General features: G+C 42.5%; 2 protein-coding genes across 2 annotated transcripts in view; both read left to right on the top strand.

Moving 5' to 3' along the window:
- LOC112612817 (zinc finger protein 724-like) overlaps window positions 1-26,721 on the top strand; it is a 518,258-nt gene that overhangs the window by 478,927 nt on the left and 12,610 nt on the right. The window lies entirely within an intron of this gene.
- Window positions 8,642-26,126, top strand: LOC112612842 (zinc finger protein 506-like). Its single transcript, XM_025367796.1, has 4 exons — window positions 8,642-8,797; window positions 24,916-25,042; window positions 25,556-25,651; window positions 25,868-26,126. Exons 1-4 carry the CDS (start codon window positions 8,795-8,797, stop codon window positions 25,948-25,950), a joined length of 309 nt encoding a protein of 102 aa, XP_025223581.1. The 5' UTR covers window positions 8,642-8,794; the 3' UTR covers window positions 25,951-26,126.

Below are 26,721 nucleotides of genomic sequence, written 5' to 3'. Positions count from 1 at the left end.
TTCTCCTGCCTCAGCCTCCGAGTAGCTGGGACTACAGGCGCCCGCCACCACGCCCGGCTAGTTTTTTGTATTTTTAGTAGAGACGGGGTTTCACCATGTTAGCCAGGATGGTCTCGATCTCCTGACCTCGTGATCCACCCGCCTCGGCCTCCCAAAGTGCTGGGATTACAGGCTTGAGCCACCGCGCCCGGCCAAAATAAAATATTTTTAAATCAAACTTTACTTAGGATATTCTCACTCCCTCAGGCTCCTGAACTTTGAGCTACCCTCAGCCTGAGTCAACACAGAACCTTATTTTACATCCCTCCTAAGAACATGCTGATTTCAGGGTAAGACATTCTCTGATCTAAAATCTGACTTTTTCACCCTCCATTTGCCATTCCCCTCCCACCTCCTTTCTAATCTTGTGTGCTCCTCCATAGGGAAAAAAGTCCTTTTCTGCTTACATTTTTGCAAGCCATAAAGATCTTATAGTTGGTTGTTGCTTTCTCCTGTTGCAATAATTTTTTGGAATTTATTTTTCTTACATAAATATAACGTTTTTATTTTACAAAATCTAGAAAGTGCCTCAAAACAATAACAACTTCATGATCAGTAAGACTCTCCCAGTTTCCCTTCATCCTAGCCTCAACCGCATCTGCCTGTGGGACCCCAGCTTTCCAGGGCTCTGTAGCTTCTCTCAGAATAACGGCTCCTTCAATGGCTGGGGTGAGCAGGCTGAAACATCTTCAGGGGAGTCTTTCCAGAAAAAAGTAACTGGGCCTTTGGCCGGGCGCAGTGGCTCATGCCTGTAATCCCAACACTTTGGGAGGTCGAGGCGGGTGAATCACGTGGTCAGGCATTCGCAACCAGCCTGGCCTGTAACATAGTGAAACCCTGTCTCTACTAAAAATTAGCCAGGTATGGTGGCGGGGACCTGTAATCCCAGCTACTCAAAAGGCTGAGGCAGGATAATCTCTCAAACCCAGGAGGCAGAGGTTGCAGTGAGCCGAGATCCTGGCAGTGCACTCCAGCCTAGGCAACTGTGTGAGATTCTGTCTCAAAAAAAAAAAAAAAAAATCTAACTCTACCTTTAATAACCTTCTGTTGCAGGCTTAATATTAGCCTTAGGTTCAAGTCACTAGGTTAAAGCTTTAATTTCCATGTCAGAGTTACTCACTTGATTTTGAAACTAACTGCTTGAAAAATCCAGTGAAATTACTCAAAGTGTTTACATAAGGGAAGGAAATTTTAAGGTGCTTACATTTATTTTATTTTATTTTATTTTTTTGAGATGGAGTCTGTCACCCAGGCTGGAGTGCAATGGCACAATCTCAGCTCACTGCAACCTCTGCCACCCAGGTTCTAGCCATTCTCCTGCCTCAGCCTCCCAAATAGCTGGGACTACAGGCATGTGCCACAGCACCCAGCTAATTTTTGTATTTCTAGTAGAGACGGGGTTTCCCCATGTTGGGCAGCCTGGTCTCGAACTCCTGACCTCAAGTGATCAACCTGCCTTGGCCTCCCAAAGTGCCGGGATTGTAGGCATGAGCCACTGAAAATGGCTAAGGTGCCTGCATTTTGTATCTCCATAAGAAAAGCAAATATGTCTACTTCTTTCGGAAAATACATGTATTATTTTATTATTTCTATTAAAAATAATGTAGTAAAAAATTAGTCATATGGGAACACTTGTAGAAGGTACATAAGTTTCATCACATATAATTTAGCATTAAACTAAGAAATCAAGACAACATGATATAGAACCAAGATAATCACTGTCACAAATTTACCCTGCAAAAAGAGGAACTGATGTTTTGATGAATCTATGTAACCCATAAATGATCTACCACATTTTCCTGTGGAAATATGTTCACTGTCCACAGTCAAAATGAAAGAGAGATTTTTTCTAATTTTTTTCTTTTGTTTTTTTTTTTTTTTTGGTAGCTAGCATTCTTTTTTTTTTTTTTCTTTTTTGAGATGGAGGATGGAGTCTTGCTCTGTCACCCAGGCTGGAGTGCAGTGGCATGATCTCGGCTCACTGCAACCTCTGCCTCCCAGGTTCAAGCAATTCTCTGCCTCAAGCTCCAGAGTAGATGGGATTACAGGCGCCGGCCACTACACCCGGCTAATTTTTGTATTTTTAGTAGAGGCAGGGTTTCACCATCTCGGACAGGCTGGTCTTGAACTGCTGACCTCGTGATCTGCTCGCCTCATCCTCCCAAAGTGCTGGGATTACAGGCATGAGACACCGCGCTCAGCCAGTAGCTAACATTCTTAATGGTAAAGCTTTAAGGAATTTTGTTTGAAATAACTCAACCATAAAAAACACACCTGAAAAAATTCCTAAGCTTACTCTGGGAAAGAAAAAGGCAAATGAGAATTATTAACAAATGGAATATATTATTAAATACCAATTTTTTTGAAACTCATCTCTTTAATGTCCTTTGTAAATATTTTCTTACCTTTTAAGCCCTACTAATAAAATGCAAATAACAGTAAAAAAAACAAGTGATGCAGCTGGGTGCAGTGGCTCATGCCTGTAATCCCAGCACTTTGGGTGGCCAAGTCAGGTGGATCACTTAAGACCCTAAGTTTGGGATCAGCCTGGTCCATCTCTACTAAAAATACAAAAACTAGCCAGGCGCAATGGTGCTCACCTATAGAACTAGCTACTTGGGAGGCCGAGGCATGAGAATCACTTGAACCCAGGAGGCGGAGGTTGCAGTGATCTGAGATCGAGCCATTGAATTACAGCCTGTGCAACAGAGGGAGACTGTCTAATAAATAAATAAATACCGAAGGTCAAAATAAGTGAACAAATCTTTTCAAGGTACACATCCAATTACCTATCCCATCCGGTTCACTTACATGCTCAGTAACCACCCTCCCAGGAGATAGTGCGGTATGCCCCAGTGAGAGCCCCAGGTGCATTTTACTTCGTAAGTTTTTATGCCATCACACTGGGGTCAGTTTCTTTGTCTGTTGGAGTGTTCTTTTTTTTTTTTCAAAATTCTCACTATTTTTTCTTCACTATTCTCCTGCCCCACTCAAGAGAATCCAGGGGGCAGAAATTATCTGTTTTCCCCTCAATACCAGCATCTGATTGGCTGCCCAGCAATGCGTATCCAACAAATGGAAGCTAGGTTGGGTGAAGACAATCTTCATGTCTCAAAGGGTTAGCTTTTCAAAAAGAAAAAAAAAAAATAGTGCATCGGGAGATGCCTTTCAGCCCCAAGGCTGCCACCTGCTCCCTCGAGAGGCTACACTCCATACTTCAAGTGGTCCTATTGGAGAAAATGACCAAAGAGCTAATAGTCACTAGACACTCTAGCAGAGATAGCCATGGTGGGTATCTTGGTTTATTGCCAGAAAGTACTAAAACCCAGGCCCAGAAAAAAAAAACAACAAAAAACTGAAGGATAGCTGAGGACACATCACCCTATAAAATTTCCAAACGGTAATCTTAACCTAAAAACATTCTGATAAGTTCTCTGGAAAAATAGAAGAAAAAGAGGCACAGATATTTTTACAATACAGTGTCAGGGGATTATTCTTTGCTTTCTTTCCAGGGGAAATATTTACAAACAGAAAACAAATTTATTTAATAGTGTTATGCAAGGCTTTTAAAAAAATGATTAATTGAGGAACATGGGGTACACTTGAGGCCCTGCTTGGGACACATGTGAAAAATGCCAGAGAAAATCGGTCCCTGTTGGGGTGTGAAAATAATTAAGTGGCAGACAGTTAGACTTTAGGAGTCTGAGAGACTGAAGAGGCTCTCGTCCCCGGATTCCTACTTCTAAGAAAAAAATCTAAACTCAAGTGCATTTTTTGGTAAATCACTACATTAGGGGAAACACAATTCAAGCTTAAACAACTATAAAGTGCCAATTAGACTCTGATTACATAATCAGGAAATTTCCACCTTGATTGTACAAATTAAGACACTACCTAACTATATCTGACCAATTTTTGAATATGGTTTTCTTCATCATGCATCTTATAAATGTGTTTTCTTCAAGCCCCTCCCATGGACCTCAAACTACAAACTATAGCTGGGTGCTCTACAATTCTTCTATAATTCTTTCATTAAATTACTTGATATTGTTGCAGTGACTCCCATATGGTTTTTTTGTTTTGTTTTGTTTTTGTTTTTGTTTTTTTTTGAAATGGAGTCTTGCTCTGTCGCCCAGGCTGGAGTGCAGTGGCCTGATCTCGGCTCACTGCAAGCTCCGCCTCCCAGGTTCACACCATTCTCCTGTCTCAGCCTCCCAAGTAGCTGGGACTACAGGTGCCTGCCACCACGCCCAGCTAATTTTTTGTATTTTAGTAGAGGCGGGGTTTCACCGTGTTAGCCAGGATGGTTTCGATCTCCTGACCTCATGATCCGCCCGCCTCGGCCTCTCAAAGTGCTGGGATTTTTTTTCTTTTCTTTTTTTTTTTTTTTGACAGAGTCTTGCTCTGTCGCCCTGGCCAGAGTGCCGTGGCGCGATCTCACCTCACTGCCACCTCCGCCTCCCAGGTTCAAGAGATTCTCTCTCCTCTGTCCCCGGAGTAGCTGGGACTACAGACATTCGCCATCACACCCAGCTAATTTTTGTATTTTTAGTAGAGATGGGGTTTCCCCATTTTGGCCAGGCTGGTCTTCAACTCCTGACCTCAAGTGATTCGCCCACCTCCGCCTTCCAAAGTGCTGGGATTACAGGCGTGAGCGAACTCGCTCACAATATATTTTTAATAGGAGAAAAGAAAAACTGTGAACCCCACGGACCAAAGCTCTTTCCATTCATGAATCCGCAGCCCGAGTCAAGAATCTCCCCCTGTCGACCCTCCCCTCGTCCCTGCACAATCTGGGAGAGACGCGGCGCTGCGGGTGCAGAGCTGCCCAGAGAGAGCTCCAGGCCAGGGCACAGTCACCGCGCAGGGAAGAGACAGGACGGCCGGGCCCGGCTGTCAGCGTAACCAACATGTTATGGCTGAAGGGGACAGAGGCCGAGCTGGGCAAGAAAAACTTGGGAAGCAGATTTTGGAGCTGACTGTGGGAGGCCTGAGTCCCGCCACAGCCATTTCCCAGCCAAGAGAGGCGGTGACCGAGCAGGCTACCCAGCCTGGGAAACTGCTTTTTCCGTGAAACTGTGCAATCCACTGATCAGAAGATTCCACTCCTGCAGCCACGCCACTGGAGCCTCAGATTCCAACCCGGGAGTTGAACAGATTCTTAACATCCTCTCAGCTAGAGTCTGCTTAAGCCTGCTGAGTTCCCCGGGGAGGGGCGACCGGCACCATGGCTGTGGCTGCCTGCTGTCTAAGCCTTTTGAGCTCCTTGGAGGAGGGACAGCAGCCAGCACTGAGACTCCCAATTGCCTAAAAGGCTAAGCTCCCTGGGCACGGGAAGGGCAGCAGCAATTTCTAGAGCTCCTGGCTGCATTTTTTTCCCTGCTAGAGCCAGGGAGGCTAGACAACTTGGTCTCAAGAGGTGTCCCCCACAGCCCAACACACTGGCTGTGGCAGACTGCCGCCAAAGTGTCTCTTTAGGCCTGACGCTGACTCATCCCTCCTCACTGGGCAGGGCCTCCCTGCAGGAACTCCAACAACTCCAGCCAGGGGCTCAGGGACATAACTCTGATCTCCCTGGGCCCCAGCCCCTAAGGGGAGGGGTGGCTGCAGTCTCTGCGGACCAGCAGACTTAGCCTTTCCTCCTGCTAGTTCTGAAAAATGCAGGCAGCCCAGATGAGTGGGTTTCCCCCCAGTGAAACACTCCCCTCTACCAAGGAACAAAGTGCTTCATTAAATGGATTCTCCTCCCCATGCCACTCAACTGGATGAAACCCTTCAACAGGGGTTGTCAGACACCCTATACAGGAGCAATCCTACTGGCATCAGGTTGGTGCCTCTTGAGGTCAGAGATTCCAGAGGAAGGAGCAGACACTCTTCTTTGCTATTCTTCACCCTCCTTGATTGACATCTCCAGGAACAGGAGTGAACCTGTTGTCCTGAATAGGGCCTAAAGTGATCCCCCAGCAAACTGCAGCAGCCCTACAGAAGAGGGACCTAACCACTGAAAGAAAATCAAACAAACAGAAAGCAACAACAACAGCATCAACAACAAAAAAGTACCGACAAAAACCCATCCAAAGCCAGGCATGGTGGCTCACACCGGTAATCTCAATACTTTGGGAGGCTGAGGCAGGCAGATCACTTGAGGTCAGGAGTTCAAAACCAGCCTGGCCAACATGGCGAAAACCCCATCTCTACTAAAAAAATACAAAAATTAGCCAGGCATTGTGTTGCATGCCTGTAGTCCCAGCTACTCAGGAGTCTGAGACACGAGAATCACTTGAACCTGGGATGCGAAGGTTGCACTGAGCCGAGATTGTGCCACTGCCCTCCAGCCTGGGTGACACAGTGAGACTCTGTCTCAAAACAAAACAAAACAAAACAAAAACAAAAACAACAATTCAATTGTCAGCAAACTCAAAGATCAAAACTAGACAAGTTCATGAAGATGAGAAAGAATCAACAAAAGAACGCTGAAAGGCCAGAGTGCTGCCTTTCCTCCGAGTTATCAAAATGTCTCTTCAGCAAGGGCGCAGAACTGGACAGAGGATGAGATGGATGAATTGACAGATGTAGGCTTCAGAAGATGGGTAATAAACTCTGCTGAGCTAAAGGAACATGTTCTAACCCAATTCCAAGAAGCTAAGAACCTTGATAAAAGGTTAGAGGAACTGCTAACTTAGAATAACCAGTTTAGAGAGGAACATAAATGATCTGATGGAGGTGAAAAACACAGCATGAGAACTTCATGAAGCATACAAAAGTATTTGTAGCTGAATTGACCAAGCAGAAGAAAGGACATCAGAGTTTGAAGACCACCTTGCCAAAATAAGGCATGCAGACAAGATTAAACAAAAAATAATAAAAAGGAACAAGCAAAGCCGTTGAGAAATATAATGTTCTGTGCAGGAAACACAGGAGGGGAGAAGAAAAGACACACACTTGCAATACCTTTAAGGGTAAACAAGCTTTATCCCAGGTAAATGGCAATGCATCTATAATAAGAAAATTGATATAATAAGAACATTGCAATGGGAAGGGGAGAAGAGAAAAAAATCCTCCATACACTCGCCAGACTATGGAGGATTCATCAGCAGACCAGGAAGCAACAGTCTGGACTCCAGAGTCCGACACCCACTCACCAGACCACGATTCACCAGCACACCAGGAAACAACAGCCTGGGCCCAAGAGTCAGCCACCCGTCCCTACACAGACAAGGAGAGAGACGTCCCTGCACAGACAAGGAGAGGTCTTTGAAGCTTTGGTGCAGTCCAGGATCCTAGCTCCTTTTATAACAAGTTGTTTGGCATGAGGCCCAGTTGCAACTGGGCTCTTTGCAACTGGGCTCAAGCAACACAAAAAGGTCAACATGTTTCTTTTTGCGATTGGCTATTGTTTTTCAATAACTAACATATAGGAATAGACTAAAGCAGAGATTTCTCCAAAACAATCTGCACCCCGAGTTCTCTTTGCCCAGCTTGGCCTCAGTCCCATTCAGCCAGAAGATGGCAGCTGCACTGACAGCCAGGCCCCCAGGCGTCCTGTCTCTTCACTGCACTGTGACTGTGCGCTGGCCTGGAGCCCTCTCTGGGCAGCTCTGTACCTGCAGCGTAGGGTCTCTCCCAGATTGTGCAGGGACCAGGGGAGGGTCAGCAGAGGAATGCCTCAAGCGGCTCACATAACCTGTTCCAGGACTTGATGACCATTGTGTGTGTCCACATTCAACTGAGTTCAAATTTAATATTTAACTTTTCCTCCACAAATTCCCCTGTCTTGATGAATCACCTCTGTCTAGACAAGATGAAGCCCTTAGGCTGTTACACAACCTCCGCCTCCTGGGTTCAAGCGATCCCCCTGCTTCAGCCTCCGTAGCACCTGGGACTACAGGTATGTACCACCACACGTGGTTAATTTTTTGTATTTTTATTAGAGATGAGGTTTCGCCACGTTGGCCAGGCTGGTCTTGAACTCTTGAGCTCAAGAGATCCACCCACTTTCGCTTCCCAAAGTGCTGGGATTAGAAGCGTGCACCAGCGGACTGGCCCTAAATGATTTGTTTCTGTCTCCTGTAACAGTTTGAAATTACTTAAAGGTTGTTTCAAATTGAAAAAATAAAAATAATATAGATAAAATAAAATATAAACAGTTAAAAAATGATATTAGATTACAAAATATATATGTAAATCTCGAGAGGTCAAAAATGACAAATTTGATCTTTTATAACGTTTTATCAAAATTACCTTTAGTATTGACAATACATTATTGCCAAAGTAAAAGTTGATTTTCTCTTGAAAAAAAGTTTTATGTATTATTAATATGAGAGCAAAATACTTCTGTTCACCTTTTGAATACATTCAATGAGAGAGAGAGTAAAGAAAAGAGAATTTTCCCAGGCTCTGGGGTGGACTTGGCTCACCTCAGGGAGGAAGCCCTGCCTGAAAAGGCTGCAGCTTAGGCTGTCACTCTTTCTTCACTCAGTCCAGCGTCTGATCACATCTACTGTCACTCCGGGCCTGAGGGGGCGGGGTCTTAAGCATTATCCAATCAGGGACGGCGGGCTGGAAACCATCCAATCAGAAACGCAGCTGGAGTGAAGAGGGCGGTTTCCGGTTTGGTGAGGCCTTTGTCTCTCGCTGTAGTCAGAGCTCTAGGTCTCGTTCTCACTGCTCCTGGACGCTCAGGTTGTGTGGTCCTGTGTCCTGCAGGTATTGGGAGATCCACAGCTAAGACACCGGGACCTCCTGGAAGCCAAAAATGGTGAGAGTGCCGGTCCGACATCCCGAGAGAGGAGAGGGACTGGTTGGAACCGGTGAAAAGTGGCTGTGACGGGACTCAGGCTTCCCCGCAGTCAGTTCCACAATCTGCGTCCCCAGTTCTCCTTGCCCAGCTCGGCCTCAATCCCGTCCAGCCATAAGATGGCAGCTGTGCTGACAGCCGGGCCCCCGGGCGCTTTGTCTCTTCACTGCGCGGTGACTGTGCCCTGGCGCGGAGCCCTCTCTGGGCAGCTCTGCACCCGCAGCGTGGCGTCTCTCCCAGATTGTGCAGGGACCAGGGGAGGTTGGGCAGGGGAGAATCCCGACTCGGGGTGCGGGTTCATGAATGGGAAGCGCTTTGTTCCTTTGGGTTTACAGTTTCTCTTTTCTCCTATTAAAAATTTATGGGGTCGGACGCGGTGGCTCACGCCTGTAATCCCAACGTTTTGGGAAGCCGAGGCGGGTGGATCACTTGAGGTAAAGAGGTGTTAGGACAACAGAGTTACTCTTAAATGACTTAACTTTCTGGTCATAAGTTGTAAAAGTTGTAAATCAACTCTACCCCTTCTTCTTCCCCCTTTTCCTTTTCTCGCAAGTCGCGCGTTTACCTTATTTGGAAAAAGTTTCGGTCTAAGCTTAACCGGGATCAGCTTAGAGTGTGCGGTCTGATCCCAGACAACAGGGGAGGGAAACAAAAACAGGAACTGCATTAGGGTTCAAAACCCCTTCCTGGCTGGGCACGGTGGCTCAAGCCTGCAATCCCAGCACTTCGGAGGCCGATGCGGGTGGATCACGTGGTCAGGAGTTGTAGACCAGCCTGGCAAACGTGGTGAAACGCGTCTCTACTAAAAATACGAAAACTATCTGGGTGTGGTGGCACGTGCCTGTAGTACCAGCTACTTGGAAGGCTGAGGCACGAGAATTTCTGGAACCCGGGAGGCGGAAGTTGCAGTGAGCTGAGATCCAGTCATCTTAGCCTGCTAGACAAAACGAGACTCCGGCTCAAAAAAAAAAAAAAAAAAAAAAAGTAAGCATCTTAAAACTTCCTTTATGTAAACACTGTGAATAATTTCACTGATTTTCTAACAGTTAGTTTCAAAAACCAAGTGAATAACTCTGACGTGGAAATTAAAGCTTGAAGCTAGTGTCTCCAAGCTAAGGCTAATATTAAGCCTGCAACAGGAGGGTTTTTGTTGTTGTTGTTGTTGTTGTTGTCGTTGTTGGACACAGTGTCGCTCTTGGTGCCCAGGCTGGAATGTAATGGCGTGATCTCGGCTTACCGGGTTCAAGTGATTCTCCTACCTCAGCCCCTCCAGTAACTGGGATTACAGGCATGCACCATCACGCCCGGCTAATTTTGGTGTTTAGTAGAGACGGGTTTTCTCCGTGTTTGTCAGGCTGGTCTTGAACTCTGCATCAGGCCCGCCTCAGCCTCCCAAAGTGCTGGCATTATCGGTGTGAGCCACCGCACCCGGCTAATAGGAGGTTATTAAAGGCACTGTTAGTTTTTTCTGGGGAGTCTCCCCTGCAGATATCTCAGACTGCTCACCCCAGCCATGGAAGGAGCCTTTATTCTGAAAGAAGCTACAGAGCCCTGGAAAGCTGGGGCCCCACAGGCAGATGCAGTTAAGATTAAGATGAAAGGAAACTCGGAGGGTCTTACTGGTAATGAAGTTGTTATGGTTTTGAGGCACTTTTTACACTTTCTAAAATAAAAATGTTAGATTTACGTAAAAAAAAAAAAATGAGTTCCTAAAAAAGTATTGCAACAGGAAGAAGTACCAACTGACTAAAAGATCTTTATGGCTTGCAAAAAATGTAGGCAGAAAAGGGCTTTCTTTTGTAGGGAGGAGTAAACAAGATTACAGAGGAAGGTGAGAGGGGAATTGCAAATGGAGGGTGAAAAAGTCAGAATTTAGATCAGAGAATGTCTTACCCTGAAATCAGTGTGTTCTTAGGAGGGACATAAAATGGGGTTGTATGTTGACTCAGACTGAGGGCAGCTCAAAGTTCACTAGCCTGAGGGATGGAGATAAACTTAAGTAAAGTTTGATTAAGAAATATTTTAGGCTGAGCGCCATGACTCAGGCATGTAATCCCAGCAGTTTGGGAGGCCGAGGCAGGCGGATCACCTGAGGTCAGAAGTTCCAGACCAGCCTGGTCAACATGGTGGTACCCTGTGTCTACTAAAAATACAAAAATTAGCCAGTAGTCATGGTGGCCACCTGTAATGCCAGCTACTTGGGAGGCTGAGGCAGGAGAATTGCTTGAACCCTGGAGGCAGAGGTTGCAGTGGGCTGAGATGGTGCCAAGGAACTCCAGCCTGGGTGGCAAACCGAGACTCCATCTCAAAAAAAAAAAAATTATTTTGACCACTGAAGACAAATTCAGCTGAATTTCTTAATGAGAAAAAGGAGAAAATGTGCAGAGTATGTGTCTGGCTGTGTGATAGGTAAGAAAAGAGGGCACCATCTAAGTCATAATGAGAAGGGCGTTTCTTTCCATATACTGTTCCTGGAGCACACAAAGGATGGAGAATTTTATTAATCACAAATATTTTCCAGGATTATCTATGTGTTTCATCTTTCCCCATCTCTTTTCTTTGTTCTATGCATTTCTTCCATTTGGCTTTTCCTGGGCTGCATCTCATATATGAAACTGGTAAACATAACTACAGTGTTTTGCTGAGTTCTGTAAGTAGCTCTACCAAATTATTGAATTTCAGGGAGATTTGGGAGTCCTCAGTTTTCAAACAGTAGCTCAGAAGTATAGATGGGCCTATGGAGTTTTTGATTGGCATCTGCAGTGAGGACAATGTTGTGAGAATGAGCTCTGGATCAGGGTCTATGCTGACTCTGGGTGGTGTCAGAATTCAAATATTAGGCAATGAGTTGGTGTTGGAGAATTGTTTGATGTTCAGCAAACTCTACAGATTTGGTGTCAGAAAAAAGATATCACGGAGGCCTGACCTGGAACAAAGCTCTGAGTATTTGAAAATGGGAGGCTCTGTTCTCCTGTACACAGGCTGCCACACTGCCTGTTGTCCTGTGATTTAAGGTCTTCTTCCAGGGTGACAGAAGACTGAAAACTTAGAGGAAAGAGCTCTGATGACAGACCCCCTTTTCTTGCAGCTGCCATCGCAGGATTCCCACCCACTCACAAACACACACACTAGACATTGACGTGTCCACACTCTTCCCAGGACTAAGCACCACCCTCAGGAACTTCACCACAGCATTTTTGGTCCTAGTGTTTCTTGCCAAGAACCCACAAGTCTCTACAAGTCTGGGCATATCCCCACCCCTAGACACAGAATCTGCAACAGCAACCTGTTTTCTCCACCAACCTAAGGTTCTGAACCTCCTGTTTATAATCTCATCTGTCTGCATGCAAACAAAAATAAATCAGAATACAGCACCACCTGGGCCACTATCTGTAATGAAAATCAGTCCTTTCACCTACATTACACACTCTCCCACTCCCACACAGGGATTTTTTTTTTTTTTTAAAGCTTTGATTTTTGGTGGGGTGTACACATGTGGGTTTGTTACACAGCTAAAATTATGCCATGGGAGTTTGGAGTGCAGATTATTTTGTCACTGAGGTGCTAAGCGTAGCACCAAACAGGTATGTTTTCTGATCCTCTTACTGCTCCCACCCTCCCCCCTCAACTAGGCCTCACTGTCTGTTGTTCTCTTTGTGTTGATGTGTTCTTATTACTTAGCTCTTACTTGTAAATAATAACATGCATTTGGTTCACTGTTTCTGCATTAGTTTTCTTTTTTTGTTTTTTGTTTTGTTTTGTTTTTTTGAGACGTATTTTTGTTCTTGTTGCCCAGGCTGGAGTGCAATTGTGCGACCTTGGCGCACCACAGTCTTCGCCTCCCGGATTCAAGCGATTCTCCTGCCTCAGCCTCCTATGTAGCTGGGATTACAGGCGCATGCCACCACACCTGGCTGATTTTGTATTTTTAGTAGAGAGGGGTTTCTCCATGTTGGTCAGGCTGGTCTTAAACTCCTGACCTCAGGTGATTATCCCACCTCGGCCTCCCAAAGTGCTGGGATTACAGGCGTGAGCCACAGCGCCCAGCCTCTGTGTTAGTTTTCTAAGAATAATTGTCTCCAGCTTCATCAGTGTTATTGCAAAGGACATGGTCATTTTTTTTTTTAATGACCTCAGAGTATTCCATGATGTTTATGTACCACGTTTTGTTTTTACTAAATCTTTTATTTTATTTTATTTTTGGAGACAGGCTTATTGCCCAGGCTAGAGTGCCATGGCATGATATTGGCATACTTTAGCTTCAACCTTTCAGGCTCAAGCAGTTCTCTCCTACTTCATCCTCCCAAGTAGCTGGGACTACGCATATGCATTACCATGCCTAGCCAATGTTTCCTTTTGTATTTTCCGTGGAGACAGGATTTTGCCATGTTGCCCAGGCTGGTCTCAAACTTCTAAGCTCAGGCAATCCACCTGCCTTGGCCTCCCAAAATGCTGGGATTACAGACATGAGCCACCGCATCTGACTGTACCATATTTTCTTTATCTTGTCTACCAGTGATAGGCATTCAGGGCCTGTCCACGTCTTTGCTATTGTGAATAGTGCTGCGGTGAACATGCATGTGAATATGTCTTTATAATATAAAAATTTATATTTCTTTGGGTATATACCCAATTATGAGGTTCCTGGGTCAAATGATAATTCCGTTTTTAGTTCTTTGAGGAATCACCACACTGATTTTTACTGTCATTAAACTAATTTACACTCCCACTAGCAGAGTATAAGCATTCCCTTTTCTCTGCAACCTTACCCATCTGTTATTTTTTGGCTTATTAAAAGCAGCCACTCTGATGGGTGTGAGGTGGTATTTCATTGTGGTTTTTCTTTTAATTTATCTAATGACTAGCGATGACCTTTTTTTTTAAATATATAATGCTTGTTAGCCACATGTATTTCTTTTGACAAGCGTCTGTTCATGTTTTTTGCCCACTTTTTAATGAAGTTGTTTGCTTTTTTTCTTGTAAACTTGTTTAAGTTCTTAATAAATTCTGTATGTTAGACCTTTGTCAGAGGCAATGTTTGCAAATATTTTCTTTTATTCTGTAGGTTGTTTGCTCTATTGATAGTTTCCTTTGCTGTGAAGAAGCTCTTTAGTTTAAATAGGTCCCATTTGTCAATTTTTGCTTTTGTTGCAGTTGCTTTTGGTATCTTCATCATGAAGTCTTTGCCAGTTTCTGTGTCTAGAATGTTATTCCCCATGTTTTCTTGCAGAGTTTCTTATAATTTTAAGTTTTTCATTTAAGTCTGTGATTTATCTTGAGTTGATTTTTGTATATGGTGTAATGAAGGGGTCCAGTTTCAGTCTTCTACATAGTGCTAGGTAGTTATTCCTGTTATTCGTTTGTTAAAGAGAGAATTCTTCCCACAATCCTCTTGTCAGCTTTGTCAAAACTCTGATGAGTATAGGAGGGTGGCATTATTTCTGGGCTCTCTATTCTGTTGCATTGGTCTTGTGCACTTATGGATATCATATAATAGCTTTCTTCTGGTTTTTCCCCCATAAACATTATTTCAAGTGCGTACAGTGTGCTAATTTCAGTTGTCCAAGAGTTAAAAAAGTCTCAGAAGTTCCAAAAGAATTTTTGCAATGCCCTCTTTTCTTTTGTATTTTTTTATTTTTATTTTTTGAGACAGAGTCTCGCTCTGCTGCCCAGGCTGGAGTGCAGTGGCGCGATCTTGGCTCTCTGCAACCTCTGCCTCCTGGGTTCACGCCATTCTCCTGCCTCAGCCTCCCAAGTAGCTGGGACTACAGGCGCCCGCCACCACGCCCAACTGACTTTTCTTTTTTTTTTGTATTTTCAGTGGAGATGGGGTTTCACCGTGTTAGCCAGGATGGTCTCGATCTGCTGACCTCGTGATCTGCCTGCCTCAGCCTCCCAAAGTGCTGGGATTACAGGCGTGAGCCACAGCGCCTGGCTGCTATTCCCTGTTTTCTTAGGGAATTTAGAATATATGTAGATATTTTTCTCTGCTTATTTGAAATATACGTAAATCATGTCAACAACTAAATAAAACTTTTGTCATTTTTTATGACTCCAGATTATCTTTAACTAGTACTTCAGATTTATTGCTTTGTTTTTGGTTCTGAAAAGTTTATTTTTTTGATTTTTATTCCTTTAAAGTAGACACAGATTTGTTTAGATAAAAGCTTATTCTAAGAGCACATAGAGCTTAGCACAAAGATAAGATTAAAGGTAGCAATACAGAATAATAAAGACTAAATGATACTCAGTTTCTGTGACAGAAACCTGATAATCCAAGGTAACTATCCAATATTTGTAGGCTGAAGTACTTACACTGTGAAAGCAAGAACAGTTCAGGGTATAAACTGAACAGTTGAGTCTGTAGTTGTACCTTGCTTTCTATTTATTACTTCAGAGCAATTAGCATAGTTATGTGTAATGTTTGTAGATAACCTGCATTCACATAAATTAAACAATATTTTCTTCTTCTTTTTTTTTTTTTTTTTTTTGAGACAGAGTCTCACTCCGTTGCCGAGGCTGGAGTGCAGTTGTTTGATCTCTGCTCACTACAACTGCTGCCTCCCAGGTTGAGGTGATTCTCCTGCCTCAGTCCCCTGAGTAGCTAGGTTTACAGGCATGCATCACTATGCCTGGCTGAGTTTTTGTATTTATAGTAGAGATGGGATATTACCATGTTTACCAGCTTGAACTTGAACTGCTGACCTCAGGTGATCCACACGCCTCAGCCTCCCAGAGTGCTGGGATTACAGGCATGAGCCGTAAACAGTATTTTCTAAAATAGTATGAATATAAAGCCACAATATTTACTTTGAATTAAGCACTTAAATGGTCATTTTAATACTGTTATTTATGCTTTTGAAACATAAAATGTTTTAACTGAAGTATAGATTCCCCACCCACCCCCCACCGGAGTTTCGCTCTGTCGCGGGGGCTGGAGTGCAGTGGCCCATCTCGGCTCACTGCAACCTCCGCCTCCCGGGTTCACGCCATTCTCCTGCCTCAGCCTCCTGAGTAGCTGGGGACTACAGGCCCCCACCACCATGCCTGGCTAATTTTTTTTGTATTTTCAGTAGAGACGGGGTTTCACCGTGTTAGCCAGGATGGTCTCGATCTCCTGACCTCGTGATTCACCTGCCTCGGCCTCCCAAGGGCTAGGATTACAGGCCTAAGCCACCACACCCGGCCTCTGTTGCCCAGGCTGGAGTGCAGTGGTGCAATCTCGGCTCACTGCAAACTCTGCCTCCGAGGTTCAAGCAATTCTCCTGCCTCAGCCTCCCAAGTAGCTGGTAGTACAGTTGTGAGCCACCAGGTCCAGCTAATTTTTTTATATGGTTTTAGTAGAGACAGAGTTTCACTATATTGGCCAGGCTGTTCTCGAACTGACCTCGTGATTCACCATCCTCGGCCTCCCAAAGTGCTGGCATTACAGGCATGAGCCACCGTGCCCAGCCTAACTGATGTATAATTTTAATTTTTTAAAATGCTACATACATTATGACTAGTTCATTAAAATTATTCATACTTAGATATTTATATCTAATATCCAAAGAATGTTTACAACCAAATTGTTACAGTTAGTAGATATTAGTCAGACATGTTTATTACTTTATTCAATTAGGATAATTATGAGTAAACACAATTGTAGTATCTTTTATTTCACTAAATTTGTATGTGGCTGTTACAGGACAAATACAGACAGGTGATGTGGCCACCCAAAAACTATAGTAGTTCTTCAATTAGCTATGTTGCAAGATCTAATATATTCCAGTGTATGAACACAGTCAGTTTCTATTTTTTCATCAAAATGTGTCATTGGAAGTTGTAAGATATATTTCAGTATAGACCCCCATTCAATGGCTAGGAGAGCACAGCAGAAATGGAAATGGAACTTTATAAAATTCTTCTGAAAATATGTCCCTGTTCTTTTCCTTTTTTTTTTTTTTTAAGGGGAACAGAGTCTCACTCTGTCCCCTGGCTGGAGTACACTGGCGCTATCTGGGCTCACTGCAACCTCTGCTTCCCGGATTCAAGTGATTCTCCTGCCTCCGCCTCCCAAGTAGCTGGGACTATAGCACCCACCACCATGCCCTGTGAATTTTTTTGTATTTTTAGTAGAGATGGGGTTTCACCATAGTGGCCAGGCTAGTCTTGAACTCCTGATCTTGTGATCCACCCGCCTCAGCTTCCCAAAGTGCCAGGATTACAGGCGTGAGCCATCACACCCGGCCTTGCCCCCTTCCTTCATAATGCACGTGTTTCTCATGCTTAGAGTAGCTGTGCACTTTGGGTGTTTAGAGAGAAATTGCTTTTAGGGGAATATTTTCTGGCTGACATCATCAATCTTATATGTAAACTGAGCTTTTTCTTAAGATCGTTTTAACTTTTTTCTCTCAAAAGAATCTTGCTCAGATGGAGATCTGTTTTTCTCTCCAATGCTTTGGGTGTCTATTTCAGAAACCCTATTAATATCCATGGTTTCTGAATAAGGTGGGCTGTCACAGTGAGACAGATAACTTTTGGAGCTATCTCTATCTGGACTCATGCTGGAAATTCAGCAGTATCTTTTCCTTGTCACCATTATAAGTAGAAACTGAGGCGGAAACACTGCTCCCATTTCCATTATTGTGAAGGTGAAGTTCTACCCAGGAGGCCTGCAGGCTCTCCTCCTGTAGCTCAGGCTTCCATTTCTGATGTGACCCTCGAGTGCTGCTGTGGCAAATGGAGTTCACATAAACTGTAAACTGTGCTCTGAGCTGTGCCTCAGTGGCGGATGGTAGAGGTCAAGAGAGGACACTAGCACTCAGGAGAAAGCAAGCAGGAGTGCTGTAGCCCATTGCCAAGGAGTACAGAGCCACTGCTCTAAAATGTAAATAGCCAAAAAGATAGAACACTATTCAGCCATTTTTGTAGCAGAGTGAGAGCCTACGTTCAGCAGGCACCTGGCTTCAAGCTGCTAAACTACCTCCTGTTATGAAGAGGTGAAAAGTTTATTTGTCATTGAATATAAGTAATTAGCATACACAGATGACCTCTTCAATCTCCAGGTGAATTTAGGATGAACTATGTATGATATGGTGCTGGAAATTCTTCTACTTGTGGACTGATTATGGTGGCTGTCTTTCTATCTTTGCAGTCTCTTAAGCAGATTGACTATAATGCATGTCACATTCAAGTTTAATTGTGTAATAAAACCATTTTCTTTCTGTTCTATTATTGTGGAGTTTCTCTGGGGCTGGAGAAAATTTTTCTTTTAATTATTGTTTCCAAACAGTCTAGAATTACCAGACGTGATATAAACACATACGGTGCCAACCAGAATTTACTCTAGAGGGGACGTTCCCTCTCAGGCTTCCAGTCAACTCACATTTGTGCAGAGAAGTGTATGCTATCCCCTAAATGTGCAGGCAGAATTGTGTTTCTGCCTATTTGTTATTTATAGTCCTCTACAGTCACTTCTAGAGAGTCTAGATCAGATTTCTATAAATTTCACAGGGCAGCAATCAGTCATTTTACCTCTTTCAATGACTCTTTTATCTTCAATCCTGAAACTGATTCAGAGACCATGGGGCCCATAAACCCAAGTAGAGTAACATGTGTGCATTGAGTAGACATGTAGACAAGAAAATCTCCATTTTTTTCTTCCTTCCCTTGCTAAAAAGCTCACAAATGTGCAGGTAACATGTGCTGCTGCTCCAGCCACTCAAGCCCTAAATCTGCAGCTCCATATTTTGAATCCAGGTCTTGGGATTTGGGAATTAAAAAACTTTTATCTGAAAAATGCAAGTCCTTTTAGTTATCAAACTCAGAGATGTTAAAATAAAAGTGCAATTATGTCTTTCTCCTCCCTTTGAATTGTGTATTCATCTTTTGAAACTGTTCAGTATTGCCACATGTAGCTATAAATTAAACTAATAATGCCACATTGGACACTATATCCCATACCCTAAACTATAACGATATATATCTAATTAATAATCAATGTTATTTTTTTTAAATAAATAGAAATTTCTGACAAACAACTTCGTGTCAGCCTACTCTGTTTCTCTTGTTGTCTTTACAAATCTTCTTGTAACTGCTGCTAATCGAAGTGTAGATTCCAGGCAACTTTAATCTTTGCTCCCAGGTTATAATCTGTAAACTTTACCCAAATAAACTGTCTACTTAATATTCATGTTGTGTCAGCTTTTTTTTTTTTTTTTGGTTCCATGTAGATTTATCATTTAGAATGTGCTAGAGCAGCCTCTATGAGGGGATCTCTTCTTCGTTTGTATTCCACTTGCTGTAACACCAAAGGATGCAGAGCCAGGTAGAGCCTACCTAGAATCTGCAGGTAACATCTGGCCTCTGCCTGGAATTTACACAAAAGGGCCGGACTTTGGATAGAGAATGTATAGAAAACTAACAAAAGGCATTTTCTGCATTGTGAGATGTCAACCTAGACAGCTTACAGCCCCCATTTGGGAGTGTGGCTCTGTGAGATTTTTCACATCTTGTTCATTGACCTGCTACAGTGATGTGAGAGCTTCCAGGAGGAAATAGAATCTGATGACAGAATATGTGTAAGTATAAAAAAGCATCTTAAAAGTGAGAGAACAAGGCCACAAAGTATCCAGAGCTATGACCACAACTATATTTACCTGTAAAACGTGATACTGGAGTATAGTATTTGTGTTCTTTCTCTTACCCAAGAGCTAGCAAATCAGGACAGGTGATCCAGCTTTTGGAGCTTCACCAAGGCAGTTCCATTTCTCACTGAGAATCAGCCTGAGTCTCTCCAGCCTGGCTTATCATTGGGCCATCAGTCCCAGGTCACTGGGAATTCTCTCACAATCATCCAGGTGTCTTTGAGGGATTTGAGGATGTCCAGAGCAGAATTGTGTCAGGCTGACAAGAGTAGTTAATTCTGCTTCTTTCTCAGTGTAAGAGAAATGAATCATCCTGTGTTTGTTCATCCCTTCATACAAGGGGTGTCTTTGGTAGGTACCCAGATGAGAGTTTCTCCAGTTTCCTGGTACTTGGATGATAAACAAGGAGGACATCTGGAGACCCAAATAGATAAACTAGTAACTTCCATTTCATATGACCATTAAAATAAAACATGAAGCAGTCATGGTTCCTACAATCCAGAAATTTTTAGTCTAGACTAGCAACTAAGTAAATAATTGAACCATCATATGGTTGGTACAACAAATAGATATGCCCAAAATATTGGGCATTATTTGCCACTTTATATTGTGACTTCTGATGTCTATACTTGAAAGGATATTTATGAACAGAATTGTTGTTATAATTTCTTTTTTTTTTCTTTTTTGATATGGAGTCTCCCTATGTCACCCAGGCTGGAATTCAGTGGCACAATCTCGACTCACCACAAACTCTGCCATTTGGGTTCAAGTGATTCTTCTGCCTTAGCCTCCTGAATAGCTGGGATTACAGGTGCCCGCCACCACACCCAGCTAATTTTTGCAATTTTGATAGAGACGGAGTTTCAAAATATTGGTCAGTCTGGTCTTGAACTCCTGACCTCATGATCCACTTACCTCAGTTTCCCAAAGTGTTGAGATTACGGGCATGAGCCAACAGGCCCAGCAGTATTTCTATTTCTTTCATCCTGTTAAGTGTACATATTTGTTTCCTAATAAACTTACCCTAGAAAACCTTAAGGGATTTGTTTAAATTGCATATTAGCATATAATATAGAGTTGACAGGGCAGTGGCTAGAAAAGATTAAAATTACACAGACTCTGGGATTTAAGTTTTTTTTAGGTAAGCTTAGAAAAAACAAAACTGGAAATACCCCAGTGGCATAGAGAACAGAATTCTACATAGGGTCCACTTCCTGACCCAGTTCTGTTGAGATTCACCCTTTTTGGAGGCCTTATTTAGGTGTGACCCTACCCTGGAGTCTTGCTTCACAGAACTGTGTAGAAGAGATCAGAGTTTTGGCTGGTGAATCCTGTTGTCTTTCTAGAGCTGGTGCTTACAATTTCCTGAAATCAAAAAAACAGATAAATGGGAAAATAAATTATGTGTTGTAGGGTCTTGGTTTTTAAATTTTATATTAAAACCAGTGTTTGCAGAGACATTCTATTTAGGAACTTGTTTTCCATTCCTGCATATCTGGTAGTTTCTCCACAAGTCACAAAAACGTAAATATAAACAGAATAAAATTTTCTCTAAACTACATTAAACTCTTGCTTTCCATGTTTCTTTCATCTGTCTATATTTAGCTTTAATTTTTTGCAGTTTTAAAAAAAATTTGATGGCAGAGAAACAGAAGAAGAAACAAAAATGCTGGGCCCTTTACCTAAATCCTGAAAATTATTATACACTTAGTACCAGCTCCCAGGGTGTTATGAGAATTAAATCACATAATGTGTTATGCCCAGCACAGTGCTCTGTATCATACTCTTGAGCACATAGTACCTGTTTAAAAACCATTGCATTAGTACATGTGTACATGTTTTTTAAATCCAGACTTATTCAGAAACTGCTGCCTTATGTTTTTTCTGTAAACTTTAAAGAACCAGCAAAGGCTACAAAACTTTTAGATGGAGATAGGTTGTCCTTATTTGTGACAGAAGTATTTGGTTGTGACAAGAGTGCTGAGTGTAAGGGACCTTGTGCTGTGCCTGCTTCTCTAACTAATGCTATTAATGAGCCAAGGGGAAGCAACATCAGCATTGACAGGGAACTTGTTTAAAACATCCATTCATGGACCCTTTTCAGACCTCCGTAGTCACATTACATAAATTGGGGCCAAAATTACCAAGTGATTTATAAGCTTGTTAAAGCTTGAGAGAAAATGCTTAGCTTGGTGGTTATCAGCCGAGGCTTCTCATTAGGATCACATGGCCAATTTGCAGAAATTTCTTGTGCCCTTCCCACAGCTTCTGTTTATTATTCTGGGTGGAAACATCCATGTTGTTTTATGAAGTCCCTTGTGTGACTCAGGTAAGACCAGAATCAAGTAGGAGGGCTTCAAAATACATTCATGAGAGTTCAGTTCCAACTTTGCACTAAAGGGTGGTCACAGGGCCTGTTCTGTTTGGGTTTGGTAGGGACAGGTCAGTGTGGCGCTTATTTCCATTACTGTAGCAGAAATGGCTGATGTCTGTGGCAGGGGAGAGCATCTGAGGACAGGAAAGAGAAATTTATATTTTTATCTTCATGGAGCACCTCATTGTTCCTGAATGTCTTCTGTTTTAAAGGACAGAAATGGGTGGACTTTTTCTGTCTTTGTTTTTCTGCCAGTTGATGTCATGCTAACAGGTAAACATGTGGTACTGAAACCTTTAAAGACATATTCTCAAGATTCAGGTGTAATTTGTCTAGAGAATCTCATCTCAGAAGGAATTTCAGAGAAGGAGGAGAAAGAAAAAAAGTGGCTTTTCTTCAGGTAAACATGTCTCAGATGAAGAGCAGTGTCGATTCTGCCTCCTGGACTGCCATGCGTTTAGTACTCACAAACCTTTACTTCTCTACTTGTGTTTTTCCTCCCTAATGAGTTTGGTTTAATTACTTCTTTAAATTCTTATGACAGTCAGGAGTCTCTGAAAAATATTTCTTTCCTGTATTCCAGAGCCTTCTCTTTATTCTCTGCATCATAGCTTCTTATATGCCATGTAGAATTCTCAGCAAGAATTTAGGATCTGCAATTTTTTTAATGTTCCCTTTGTGGCTGTTGAACATGAAAAGATGTGGATACTCAAGATTTCTATCGGGGAAAACTGTGGTCCTTAGTAAAGATGGAGAACATGTAATGATGAGGCTCCATCTGTGTGTTCCATTAGCTGTATGCAGACCAGGATTAAGAAAATGCTTATTTAGGCTAGGTGCGGTGGCTCACAACTGTAATCGCAGCATTTTGGGAGGCTGAGATGGGTGGATCACGAGGTCAGGAGATCGAGACTATCCTGGCTAACACAGTGAAACCCCATCTCTACTAAAAATACAAAAAAGTAGCCAGGCGTGGTGGTGGGCATCTGTAGTCCCAGCTACTCGGGAGGCTGAGGCAGAATGGTGTGAACCCGGGAGGAGGAGCTTGCAGTGGGCCGAGATGGCTCCGCTGCACTCCAGCCTGAGGGACAGAGCGAGACTCCGTCCAAAAAAAAAAAAAAAAGAAAAGAAAAGAAAATGCTTATTTAAATGGGATGGCATTTATTACCCAGAAAGTTCTGAAAAAAGTTATTAGGAGATACCTGCTCTTTAGGGTGCTAAATGAAGCCTACTTAAAATTACTACTAAAAATTACAGAATGTGGCAGTCATCTGTATTTTAAAGTTTGTATAAAACTGATGTTTCTTTTTTTTTTTTGACACGGAGTCTGGTTCTGTCACCAAGGCTAGAGTGCAGCGGCCTGATCTCGGCTCACTGCAACCTTCACCTCCCAGGTTCAAGCAATTCTCCTGCCTTAGCATGCTAAGTAGCCGGGATTACAAGTGCTTGCCGCAACACCTGGCTAATTTTTGTATTTTTAATAGAGACAGGGTTACACCATGTTAGTCACGCTGGTCTCGAACTCCTGAACTTGTGATCCTTCCCCCGCAGCCTCCCAAATTGCTGGGATCACAGGCATGAGCCACCATGCCTGGTCTAAAACTGATGTTTCTTTATGCTTACATTCAGACTATATTTTTTTTTGGGAGGAATATTTCAACAGTGATGCTCTGTTCTTCTGTGTGCATTAGCACATCATAAAAATTTGTCCTAGGCTGGCCGTGGTGGCTCACACCTGTATTCCCAGCACTTTGGGAGGCCGAGGCAGGTGGATCACGAGGTCAGGAGATCAAGACCATCCTGGCTAATATGGTGAAACCCTGTCTCTACTAAAAATACAAAACAATTAGCTGGGCATGGTGGTGGGTGCCTGTAATCCCAGCTACTTAGGAGGCTGCGGCAGGAGAATGGTGTGAACTCGGGAGGCAGAGCTTGCAGTGAGCCGAGACCGCACCACTGCACTCCAGCCTGGGCGACAGAGCAAGACTCCGTCTCAAAAAAAAAAAAATTGTCCTAGTGAAGTTAATGATTCACTTGGTTTAAATATCTCTGATATATTTTTTTCACTGTAGAGTTAATTATTTTTCCTCTTTATTATTAAGTATCTTTATGCAGCTGATGTGCATAAACCATCACAGTTAATCTGGCAACTGTCCTTTTTTTCCTCTACATGTTTCTATGGTGAATGAAGGCTATTATGTTTGTTTACAGGCTAGAAAAAGTGGGGAAAACACAGGCTCTTCCACTTACTAGATGTTTGTCAAAATATCCTTCTTGGGCCAAAAACATTGGCATTACTGGTGAGCTTGTTAGAAATTCACAAAATTAGCTGGGCACGGTGTCTCCACCTGTAATCCCAACACTTTAGGAGGCCAGAGGGGGCAGATCACCTGAGGTAAGGAGTTCAAGACCAGCCTGACCAACATAAAGAAACACCATCTCTACTAAAAATACAAAAAAAAAAAAAAATTACCGAGTGTGGTAGGGCATGCCTGCAATCCCAGATACTTGGGAGGCTGAGGCAGGAGAATTGCTTGAACCTGGGAGGTGAAGGTGGCGGTGAGCCGAGATGGCACCATTTCACTCCAGCTTGGGCAACAAGAGCGAAACTCCATCTCTAAATAAATAAATAAATCAGACTTTATTCCAGATCTTCTGGGGGGGAGGGGGGGACCTGCATAACGAGGTCTTCAGCTTATTGTACATATTACAACTTTAGAGATGCCTTCTAACTCAACATGTCTTTTCCATCTGAAAAATATTCACATCTCATTCTGTATGATGTAAATATAGCACTCAAAAATGTACATGTTCATGTTCTTGCCCTTAATTTTATACTTTATTATCTAGAAAAATACATGAATTGATGTGGATCTTATGCTGCTCTTTCTTCTCAGAGTTAGAGAATACATTAGATAATATTTCTGTTTTGAAATCATTTTATTGGGTAATTTTAGTCAGTCCTATAAGTCAGAACCAGTTCTCTTTACTCTCACATTTCACCTTAAGTCAAATTAAAAATTCCGCCCATGCCCACTTGGTAAAAATGTGTGTGTGTGTGTGTGTATGTTTTTCAGGGACCATTGCAATTCAGAGATGTGGCCATAGAATTCTCTCTGGAGGAGTGGCATTGCCTGGACACTGCACAGCGGAATTTATATAGGAATGTGATGTTAGAGAACTACAGAAACCTGGTCTTCCTTGGTGAGGATAACTTGAGTACATAATAATATACCCTAAATGTTTTATTTATTTATTTATTTATTTTTTATTGTAGAATTTTTTTAGTAATTTATTCTTTGCATAAAAGAGTTTCAGATCCCCATTTTCCAGAAAATCTTCAGAATTTGTTCATTTAGAAAAGAATTTCTTCAATGTGTTCCGTCTTAATCCAAACTTTCCACATTCCTGAGTTGAGCTGTATTCTTCATTCTAAATTAGTGGTAATTCCAGAAATTTAGTGGCATAAAATATTGTTGCCCCCACCTGAAAATCTAATTGCCACCACCAATTTTTGATTCAGTAGAACCAGATAGTGAAATTAAGAAACCTACAAGTTGAAAGTATTTTCTAATTATTTAGAAATTTCTGTTATAACTTAGTATTTTTGTATTAATTTACTAGCATATTTTATCACATTCTCTCTGCTGAGCACATTACTAGCTTGTAATTGGAGAATATAAGCAAGATTTATGTTCTTTATTTTTAATAAAACAGGTATTCCTGTTTCTAAGCCAGACCTGATCACCTGTCTGGAGCAAGGGAAAAAATCTTGGACTATGAAGAGACATGAGATGGTTGCCAAATCCCCAGGTAGGTGCGAGTGAAAATGAATACAACAGACGACACAGATAAGGGGTCCCAAGGTCAAAGAGAAAGTGTGATTTGGGAAGCTGTGTTCCAAAGGAAATATCCTGGGCAGCTGGGTTTGTTTGTTTGTTTGTTTTTTCTTTTTTAATTTTGCTCTTACAAAGGAGCATCATCTGTCTTATGCTTTTAAATTCTCTAAGGATTTTCCTTTTCTTTCAGTGAGCTTCCTTCAACTTCACAGTGAGAGCCAAAGTCCTCTTCATGGCATAAAGAGACTGTACAATGTGGCTGCTTTTCCTTAATTTTGGGACACACAAATATCTGCATGATTTTGAGAAACTAAAATTACTCTCAAAGTTCTCTTTTTGCATCAGGTCTGAAATGTCTGAGAGTAATAGTTTCTGTTGAATTTTGTTTGTTCATTTTTCTGCACAGTCCATTCAATTTTTATTACTATCTAGTCTTGAAATACACAGTTTGAAATTATAAGTATGACATCCCTCTGCTTTGTTATTTTTCCTCATGGTTGCTTTGGCTAGTCAAAGTTCATTTTAGTTTCATGTAAATTTTTGAATTGTATTTTCCATTATTGTGAAAATAGTACCACCGCAATTTTAATTAATAGGAGGTTTATTTAATCTATAGATTGGATAATATGGCACTTCAATAATATTTATTTTTTCAATTCATAAAATATTTTAAAATTTATTTGTATCTTTTCTAATTTTTCCTTTTTTTTTTTTTTTTTTTTTGAGATGGAGTCTTGCTCTATCACCCAGGCTGGAGTGCAGTGGCCGGATCTTGGCTCACTGCAAGCTCCGCCTCCCGGGTTTACGCCATTCTCCTGCCTCCGCCTCCCGAGTAACTGGGACTACAGGCGCCCGCCACCTCGCCCAGTTAGTTTTTTTTTTTTGTATTTTTTAGTAGAGATGGGGTTTCACCGGGTTAGCCAGGATGGTCTCGATCTCCTGACCTCATGATCCGCCCATCTTGGCCTCCCAAAGTGCTGGGATTACAGGTTTGAGCCACCGCACCCGGCCTTTTCTTTTTTATTGTAAAGATTTTTTACCTCC

Source organism: Theropithecus gelada, chromosome 19 (assembly GCF_003255815.1).
Source record: "Theropithecus gelada isolate Dixy chromosome 19, Tgel_1.0, whole genome shotgun sequence".
Taxonomy (NCBI): domain Eukaryota; kingdom Metazoa; phylum Chordata; class Mammalia; order Primates; family Cercopithecidae; genus Theropithecus; species Theropithecus gelada.
This window is presented reverse-complemented; position numbering and strand designations above follow the sequence as displayed.

Bases quoted from the DNA above. Each gene is read 5' to 3' on its own strand.
- LOC112612842 (XM_025367796.1), top strand. The intron at 25,043-25,555 runs GTGAGGATAACT...TTAATAAAACAG, and splicing joins CAGAAACCTGGTCTTCCTTG to GTATTCCTGTTTCTAAGCCA. The intron at 25,652-25,867 runs GTAGGTGCGAGT...CTTTTCTTTCAG, and splicing joins GATGGTTGCCAAATCCCCAG to TGAGCTTCCTTCAACTTCAC.